Here is a 9,727-nt window from a genome sequence, read left to right as displayed (position 1 = left end):
TCAGGAGATCGAGACCATCCTGGCTAACACGGTGAAACCCCGTCTCTACTAAAAAATACAAAAAACTAGCCGGGCGAGGTGGCGGGCGCCTGTGGTCCCAGCTACTCCGGAGGCTGAGGCAGGAGAATGGCGTAGACCCGGGAGGTGGAGCTTGCAGTGAGCTGAGATCCGGCCACTGCACTCCAGCCTGGGCGACAGAGCCAGACTCAGTCTCAAAAAAAAAACAAAAACAAAAACAAAAAACAAAAAGCTAAGAGGAGACACAGGCAGAAATGGAGAGAGATAAGGTAGAGACAGGGTATAGTGGAAGCAGGTATAGTGGGCTACACTGTGTCACCCACCCCAAAGATATATCCAAGTCCCAACTCCTAGTATCTGGGAATGTGACCTTAATTGGAAACACAGTCTTTGCAGATGTAATTAAGTTAAGGTGACATGAGATTTAGGATGGGCCTTACATCTAACGACAGGTGTCCTTAGAAGAGAAAGGAGAGGGAGATTTGAGACGGACACACAGGAAACAAAGCCATGTGAAGACAGAGGCAGGGATTAGAAGGGAGCCAAGGAATGCCAGCAGCCACCAGCAGCTAGGACACAGGCATGGGGTGGATTCACTCTCAGAGGCTCCAGAAGGAACCAACTTTGCCAACCCCTTGATTTCAGACTTCTGCTTTCAGAACCCAGAGAATACATTTCTTTTGCTTTAAGTCACCCAGTTTGTGGTGATGTTACAGCAGCAATAAGAAATGAATACACAGGGAGACAGAGAAATGAGGAGAGAGAGTTGGAAGAGAGGCTGAGCAAGTTCACAGTGAGAGCTGGCCTGCAGGGAGCACTCCCAATGCGCTAAGTGTTATTAAGAGCGTTCACTGGCCAGGCATGGTGGCTCATGACTGTAATCCCAGCACTTTGGAAGGACGAAGCAGATGGATCACCTGAGGACAGGAGTTTGAGACCAGCCTGGCCAACGTAGCGAAACCCCGTCTCTACTGAAAATACAAAAATTAGCCAGGCATGGCAGCGGGCACCTGTAGTCCCAGCTACTCAGGAGGCTGAGGCAGGAGAATCGCTTGAACCTGGGAGGCGGAGGTTGCAGTGAGCCAAGGTCGCAAGATCACGCCACTGCCCTCTAGCCTGGGCCACAGAGCAAAACTCCGTTTCAAGAAAAAAAAAAAAGAAGAAGAAGAAAAAGAAAAAAAGAGCATTCACTGATTCACTGCTCATCACACCCCCCAGTGGGAGGTGGTGGCATTACTCCCTTTTTGCAGATGAAGAAACTGAGGCGTTAGGGAAAGGAGATTAATGGGACACTTGGAAGAGGCAGAGAGAGAGAGAGAGAGAGAAATTGAGACAGAGAGGGGAAGACAGGGGCCGGAGAAGGGGCTGGGGGGGCACAAGTAGAAAGAGACAGGGAGATAAACTTAGAGGGGGAGAGGATGAGAGCCACTTCCTTCCTAGGCACAGGGCCCAGGGTCCATGGAAATGTTTTCACTGTAGTATCTTTGAAAGCCAGAAGAAGATAAATGAATATAACAGTAATTATGATGACGAATAGAACATAATTAATCCAACTTGGATGATATTTGTCTTTCTACCAAGGAATCCACAAAACATAACTTTTAGGGTTTTTTTGTTTTTGGTTTGTTTTTAGTGTAAGAAGAGGCCCACAAAGGCAAAAGTGCTGAGGACCCAGGAAGGTTGTAATGTGACCCATAGGTGGAGGAAAGGGGAAATGAGAAAGAAAGACAGACAGAAATACAGATGAGAGAAAGGTACGGGGGTGGGGGCGGGAGGGAGAAGAGGGAGGAGAGAGACAGAGAGAGAAAAAGAGAGATAGAGACTAAAGTGACTGAAGAGGAGACTCTCAAAATACACAGTGACCCATCCAGGGAGTTGCCATTTTTGAGGGGCCCAGTGGGTCCCACGGGGGACTGAGGAGGGGGCAAGGATGACTCACGAGACCACGATGACCATGAACATAAAGACAGCCAGAGACACAGAAATGAAGATGCCCAACAGCGCCTGGTTCCTCAGGTATTTGGTGTCTATCTGGTACTGCAGGGCCACGCGGGGTTGCCGGTCGACTGGGGCGGGTAGGGAAACAGCCCCGACCTCCAAGTCACCACCCCTCCTTAGCCTCGTACCCACCCCACCTGTTCATTCAGCAGCCTGGAGCAGGGGTGGGGGTGGGGCGCTCCCTCTTCCTGTTTGTTCCCTGCCCTCTGCTGGGATCTGACTCTCCATTTATCCATTCCTCTAATGCTCTGTCTCAGGCACCATTGTAGGCACTTGGGATACAGCCGGGAACCAAGCTGGCAAACTGGCCTCATGCAGTTGACAGTCCAGCCTGCATATCACAGTTATCATAGCTACAGGGAGAGGCTAGTTCTAAAAGCATTTCATTTGATGGGATAGGGTGGGGTGAGGACGACTTGGGAAGTTCGACTCAAAACCAAAAGGTACAGATACAATGGCCAGGCATGATTAGCTCGCGCCTATAATCCCAGTACTTTGGGAGGCTGAGGCAGGAGGATCACTTGAGCCCAGGGGTTCAAGTTAGCGTGGGCTGTGAGATCCTATCTCGACAAAAAAGAAAAAATTAGCTAGGTATGGTGGCACGTGCCTGTAGTCCTAGCAACTCAGGAGGCTGAGGTGGGAGGATTGCTGGAACACAGGAGGTTGAGGCTGCAGTGAGCCATGACTGTGTCACTGCACCCCAACCTGGGGGATGAACCAAGACCCTGTCTCAGAAAACAAAAACAAAAACAAAAACAAAACAAACAAAAAAAACCGGAGACACTATGCACATGAGAGGGAGGTACAAAATGCGAACAGTTTCACAAGATAAAAGTTTTAGTTGCTACATCTTAGCTGTTGACCCTGAAGGTGGCCTTGGGAGTTGCTTTCTGCATCTTCCACTTACCACCCACCACCAACTCTTTCCTTCTACCAGCAAAGCCTCTTGGCTTGACCTTCAAACTGTAGGCAGAATCCAATCTACCTCCATGGTTACCAAGCAGGTCCAACTGCAGCCCAAGGCTTCTCCTAGAGGGGGCTCCCTTGACTCCTCCTCCCCCAGTTCCTCACATGGCCTCTGGGAGGCGCTGTTAAAACCTAAGTCGGCTCCCTCTGCTCAGAGTCTTCCTGCTACTCTATGGCCCCCCATCTCAGAATAAAAGCTCAAGTTCTCACCATGCTCTCTAGCAAGCCCTGCACCATCTGGTTCCCACGTCACCTGGCCATTGCCACCCTACTATTCTCTTTAATTCACTGGGCTCTGGCCACACTGGCCTTCTCCTACTTGTTGCTTAATCATGTTAGATCTTTGCATGTGCTGTTCCCTCTGTCATTGACACTGTTCCTGTCACTCACTTCCTTCAGCTTTCAAAAGTCACCTCTTTAGAGGGGCCCTACATCTGTACTTTCTTTTCTTTTTTTTTTTTTTTTTGAGACGGAGTCTTGCTCTGTTGCCCAGGCTGGAGTGCAGTGGCTCAATTTCGGCTCACTGCAAGCTCTGCCTCCCAGGTTCACGCCATTCTCCCGCCTCAGCCTCCTGAGTAGCTAGGACTACAGGTGCCCGCCACCACGCCCGGCTAATTTTTTTGTATTTTTAGAAGAGATGGGGTTTCACCATGTTAGCCAGGATGATCTCGATCTCCTGACCTCATGATTCACCTGCCTCAGCTTCCCAAAGTACTGGGATTACAGGCGTGAGCCACCGCGCCCGGCCTACATCTGTACTTTCTAAAGTAGCAGCCTCCCCCGAGGCACTATTTACCAAACCATTCTGTTTTCATTAGAACACTATTGCCACCTGAATCCAGCCTGTTTATCTGTTCATGTAATTACCATCTAACCCAGTGGTTCTCAATCAGGGATAATTTTGTCGCTCAGGGGACATTTGGAAATGTCTAGGGACATTTCTGATTATCATAATGGGGAGGGAGATGCTACTGGCATCTCGTGGATTGAAGCTAGGGATACTGCTAAACATCCTACAATAACCAGGACGGCGTCCCTAACAAAGAATGATCCAGCTCCATATCTCCACAGTGCTGAGGTTGCAAAACCCTAGTCTAACCTCTGGCCCCATTAAAATGTGGGCTCCGTGAGGACAGGAACTACATCTGTCTCCCATTCCACTGTTCCTTAGTTTGGGACATCGTAGGGTGCTCAAAATATTTGTTGTCACCAAATACCAGCCAAAGGAAGCAAACAAGCAAATCCAAAAGTGGGACACTCTACAGGACACACTCCCTTCTTTTTCAATGCCAAAGTCATGGAGGCAAAAAAACCCAAAAAACAAAACAAAACTGATAAGAGAAACTGTTCTAGGTCGGGTGCAGTGGCTCATGCCTGTAATCCCAGCACTTTGGGAGGCCGAGGTGGGCCAATCAGTTGAGCCCAGGAGTTTGAGACCACCCTGGCCAACATGGTAAGACCCAGTCTAAAAACAAAACAGAACAAAACTGTTCTAGATTTTAAAAAGAAGTGAAAAACCGAACAATTGAATGATATAAGAAGTCCTTTCATTGGACCCTGGTTTGAACAAATCAACTGTGAAAAATATTCTGGGGACAATTAGGGCAGTTGACAGTGGGACCTGGAATTATTTGACATTGAGGAATCATTGCTCAGTTTGGTGGGTGTGGGAACGACATTGTGGCTGCTTAGGAAAATGTCTTTATTTTTAGAGGTACAGTCTATGGGGCATAGTGTCTGTGATTTCTTTTAAGATACTATGGCAAAGAATAAAGTAGGTGAAATAAATATGGAAGAATGTTCATTGTTAACATAATTTGATAGTAAGTGCTACTTTTGAGATTATGATCAGAGAGGCCTGTTTGAGGAAGTGACCTTTGAGACCTGAATTAAGTAAAGAAGTGATTGGAACAGTGTGACAGAGAGAGGGAGCAGCATGTGAAAAGATCCAGCATGACTATTCAACCTGGATAGATATATGTGGATTCATTGTACCATTTTTTTTTTTTTTTTTTTGAGATGGAGTCTCGCATTGTCACCCAAGCTGGAGTGCAGTGGTGCGATCTTGGCTCACTGCAGCCTCCACCTCCTAGATTCAAGCGATTCTCCTGCATCAGCCTCCTGAGTAGCTGGAATTACAGATGCCCGCCACCACGCCAGGGTAATTTTTTGTTATTTTAGTAGAGACGGGGTTTCACTATGTTGGCCAGGCTGGTCACGAACTCCTGACCTTGTGATCTGCCTGCCTCGGCCTCCCAAAGTGCTGGGATTACAGGTGTGAGCCACTGCATGTCCTGCCTCTTTGTACTATTCTTTCTGTTATGAGAATATATGTTTTTTAGGCTGGGCATGGTGGCTCATGCCTGTAATCATGGCACTTTGGGAGGCTGAGTGGATCACCTGAGGTCAGGAGTTTGAGACCAGGCTGGCCAACATGGTGAAACCCCATCTCTACTAAAAATACAAAAATTAACCGGGTATGGTGGTGCATACTTGTAGTCCCAGCTATTTGGGAGGCTCAGGCAGGGGAATCACTTGAACCTAGGAGGCAGAGGTTGTAGTGAGCCGAGATCATGCCAATGCACTCCAGCCTGGGCGAGACTCCATCTCAAAAAAAAAAAAAAAAAAAAAAGCCATGTGCAGTGGCTCACACCTGTAATCCCAGTACTTTGGGAGGCCAAGGCAGGCGGATCACGAGGTCAGGATATCGAGACCATACTGGCTAACACGGTGAAACCCCGTCTCTACTAAAAATACAAAAACTTAGTCGGGTGTGGTGCCGGGCACCTGTAGTCCCAGCTACTCGGGAGACTGAGGCAGGAGAATGATGTGAACCTGGGAGGCGGAGCTTGCAGTGAGCCGAGATTGCGCCACTGCACTCCAGCCTGGGTGACAGAGTGAGACTTCATCTCAAAAAAAAAAAAAAAAAGGTCGGGCGCAGTGGATCACGCCTGTAATCCGAGCACTTTGGGAGGCCGAGGCAGGCAGATCACCTGAGGTCAGGAGTTCAAGACCAGCCTCAACATGGAGAAACCCCGTCTCTACTAAAAATACAAAATTAGCTGGGCGTGGTGGTGCATGCCTGTAATCCCAGCTACTCAGGAGGCTAAGGCAGGAGAATTGCTTGAACCTGGGAGGCGGAGGTTGCGGTGAGCCAAGATCGCACCATTGCACTCCAGCCTGTCAACAAGAGTGAAACTCTGTCTCAAAAAAAAAAAAAAAAAAGAATGTATGTTTTTTAGATTTATGAATGAATGAATGAGTCAATTCAGCACAGCCTTCCAAATTTCCCAGGTACAGCAACGGCTAAGAAGAAAATGTTTTTCTGGCACCTGCCATTCTGGTGCTACGGGCATTCTAAAGTTCCAGGGAGTCTCTCCATTTACCAGATGGAGGAAAGTGAATTTCAGAATACAGAAGCAACTTCTGGGCCACACTCTAAGCAAATGGTTAGGGCAGGATTTGAGGCTGCATGTGGGAGCCTCGAAACCCGTATCTAGCGGGTCATGGCTGTCTCAATCTCTCGCACGCCTGTCCCACATCTTCCCCCACCCCCAGAAGCTTACCAAAGCAGTACTTTTTGTGGATACACTGGGATTTGATCCTCTGGCAATGTAAACAGTCCCACACCTCTTCTTTTAGCCAGCCTAGGCAAGGGGAAAGGGAGAAGTAAGACAAGGGCAGATATCAGAGGACCGGCAAGGGTGGGAAGGAAGAAGGAGAAAGAGGAGATGGGGTCCCTTGGCTCTCCTAAATTTCAGAGATTCCACTGCCCAGCAGAGGAACTGAGCAAAATGCACTGACAATTCACATAAAAAATAATTGTTATATAATCATTGAAGAGTTCAATTCAGTTGCAGTCATCCAGTAGATTCAGCAGTCTGTTTGTGGACATTTAATTAAACATTTGTAAATTCTGAGTTTGCACTTTTCTTTTTCTAATTTGGAGCCTCCTTTGCAGACACTGGTGAGATGTCCCCTCTTTGGGCCCACTGTGTCCTCCTCTACTGGTGCATACAGGAGGACTACATTTCCCAGGGTGCTTTTCAGTAAATTGTGACCTTGTGACCTAGTCCTGGACAATGGAAAGTCAGCAAAATCATGTGTGTCTCTTCCAGGCTTGGCTGTAAAACTCTCAGTGTGATTTCTATTGCTTTTCTGTTTGAAGCATGCTTAGAAGCTGCCACGTGTGTATAGCCTGGATCCCTGAGTCACCACCTGGACTGCCACTCAACTCTCAGTGAAATTTGGGTGAAAGAAAAATAAACCTTTGTTGTGTTAAACCACTGAGATGTGAGGGTTTATTTGTTAATACAACATAGCCTATCTTATCGTGACTTACATACCTTCAAAATGTTGTTTTGCAGATAGTCGTTATTTTCATAAACCTTTAAAAAGCAAATCTCCCTAGGTTCCATGTCTTTGGGGTAAGGGAACTGCCAAATGGAGTAAGGAGTGGTAGCCAGGCTTGATTTGGGGAGACAGGGCAAAGGGGGTTAGGAGGGTACAAAAGGGAGAGATAGATGATCGAGAACTCACGGCAAAGTTTGGGGTTGCAGGCTGCAAGAGAAAATTGCTGAGGTGAGTTAAATTGGGATGATAACTTGATAATTTAATTGGTGAGGGATCAGGAGAGCAGGTAAGGGGTGAGGCTGGGAAAGGACAGAAGGGAAGATTGGGGAGAGATGAAGAAGGCTGAGTTATAGGAGATGTGAAGAAGGAGTTTGGTTTGGGAGAAAAAGTGGTAAAAGTGGATCAAGAGATCAAGGGAGAAGGGGAGAAGGGATTGGTGGAGAGATATACTGCACCTTTTAATTGATGTGAAATTAAAACTTTCTTGAGTTCCTTGATCACATTCGCCCTGAGGGTCACCAGCTCTTCCAGCAAAGGCTCATCTGAGGAGAGGAAGAGATCTCTGTGGGGTGGGAGGGCACCCAGAAAGCCCACCCCACTACTTGCAGCTTCCAGGAGAAGAGATGAGGAAGCTCCTCTTCATTTATAAGGGGTAACCAAGACCAGGATTACTAAGGGTCTCCTGGGCAAATCTATGGCCGGGGAGATCCTGCATCTATATTCTGATTCACTGTGGGGCCTACGCAAAGCCACGCTTCCTTGGCCTCACCTTCCTTATCTGGCAAGTGGATTTGATCTCTCTTCTCCTCTTCTTTCTTTTTTGAAACGGAGTCTCACTCTGTTGCCCAGGCTAGAGTGCAGTGGTGTGATCTCGGCTCACTACAACCTCCACCTACCAAGTTCAAGTGATTCTCCTGCCTCAGCCTCCCAAGTAGCTGGGATTACAGGCATGCGCCACCACGCCCGGCTAATTTTTTGTATTTTTAGTAGAGATGGGGTTTCGCCATGTTGGCCAGGCTGGTTTCAAACTCCTGACCTCAGGTGATCCTCCCACCTCGGCCTCCCAAAAGTGCCGGGATTACAGGCGTGAGCCACCGTGCCTGGCCTCTTCTTTTTTGTGTCTACATTCACTCCTTCATGATTTCAATCCATATGGCTTTATATATTACCTATCCTTGTACTGTCCAGTGTGGTAGCCATTAGCCACACCGGCTACTGAACACTTGAAATGGGCTAGTCTGAATTGAGATGTGCTGTAGGTATAAAACGTACACTGGATTGTAAAGATATTGTGCAAAAAACCTTTGAAATATATCGATAATTCCTATGTGGATTGCATGTTGAAATGGTGATATTTTATATATTGGATTAACTAAAATATATTATCAAAATTAATTTCATCTGTTTCTATTTCCCTTTTTAAAACACAGCTACTAGAATTTTTCTTTTCTTTTCTTTTCTTTTTGTTTCTGAGACGGAGTTTCACTCTTGTTGAGCAGGCTGGAGTGCAATGGCGTGATCTCTGCTCACTGCAAACTGTGCCTCTGGGTTCAAGTGATTCTCCTGCCTCAGCCTCCTGAGTAGCTGGGATTACAAGTGCCCGCCACCACACCTGGATAATTTTTGTATTTTTAGTAGAGATGGGGTTTTACCATGTTGGCCAGGCTAGTCTTGAACTCCTGACCTTAGGTGATTCACCTGCCTCGGCCTCCCAAAGTGCTGGGATTACAGGCGTGAGCCACCACGCTACTAGAAAATTTAAAATTTAAATTAAAAATTGCATATGTGACTCCTATTTGTGGCTGACATTCTATTTCTATTGGATGGTGCTGTTCTATACACAGATGCCCCCCACATTTATATTACTATCCCAGAGGGCTCACCGAAGGTGGGATTTATATACCCAGCTATCTGGTCAAGATCTCCAATTGGATGTCTAAGAGGCATCTCAAACCCACTAAATCCAAAACTGAACACTCATTATTCTCCTCCAGACCTACTCCCAACCTCCCAGTCTACTCCATCTTAGTAAATAAGTGTGTCACGATTCTAATTGCTCAATTCAGAATCATTGGTGCTATCTTTGATGCCTTTCTCTTTTTTTCTTTTCTTCTTTCTTTTTTTTGTGAGATGGAGTTTTGCTCTTGTTGCCCAGGATGGAATGCAATGGGGCAATCTCAGCTCACTGCAAGCTCCACCTCCCAGGTTCACACCACTCTCCTACGTCAGCCTCCCTAGTAGCTGGGACTACAGGTGCCCGCCACCATGCCCGGCTAATTTTTTGTATTTTTAGTAGCGACGGGGTTTCACCGTGTTAGCCAGGATGGTCTCAATCTCCTGACCTCGTGATCCGCCCACCTCAGCCTCCCAAAGTGCTGGGATTACAGGCGTG

The 9,727-nt window shown here is 47.2% G+C and overlaps 1 protein-coding gene across 1 annotated transcript in view; it reads right to left on the bottom strand.

Moving 5' to 3' along the window:
• Nucleotides 1-9,727, bottom strand: part of IZUMO2 (IZUMO family member 2) — a 12,250-nt gene that overhangs the window by 495 nt on the left and 2,028 nt on the right. The window contains exons 3-6 of the mRNA XM_011965993.1: nt 7,791-7,877; nt 7,522-7,542; nt 6,549-6,629; nt 1,958-2,084 (exon numbers count right to left, since the gene is read on the bottom strand). Of these exons, the coding sequence (XP_011821383.1) occupies nt 1,958-2,084; nt 6,549-6,629; nt 7,522-7,542; nt 7,791-7,877 (316 nt within the window). The remainder of the gene's footprint in view (nt 1-1,957; nt 2,085-6,548; nt 6,630-7,521; nt 7,543-7,790; nt 7,878-9,727) is intronic.

This window comes from Mandrillus leucophaeus, unplaced genomic scaffold (assembly GCF_000951045.1).
Source record: "Mandrillus leucophaeus isolate KB7577 unplaced genomic scaffold, Mleu.le_1.0 Scaffold74, whole genome shotgun sequence".
Classification (NCBI taxonomy): Eukaryota; Metazoa; Chordata; class Mammalia; order Primates; family Cercopithecidae; genus Mandrillus; species Mandrillus leucophaeus.
Note: the sequence above shows the minus strand (reverse complement) of the source record. Positions and strands in the feature narration are given on the sequence as shown.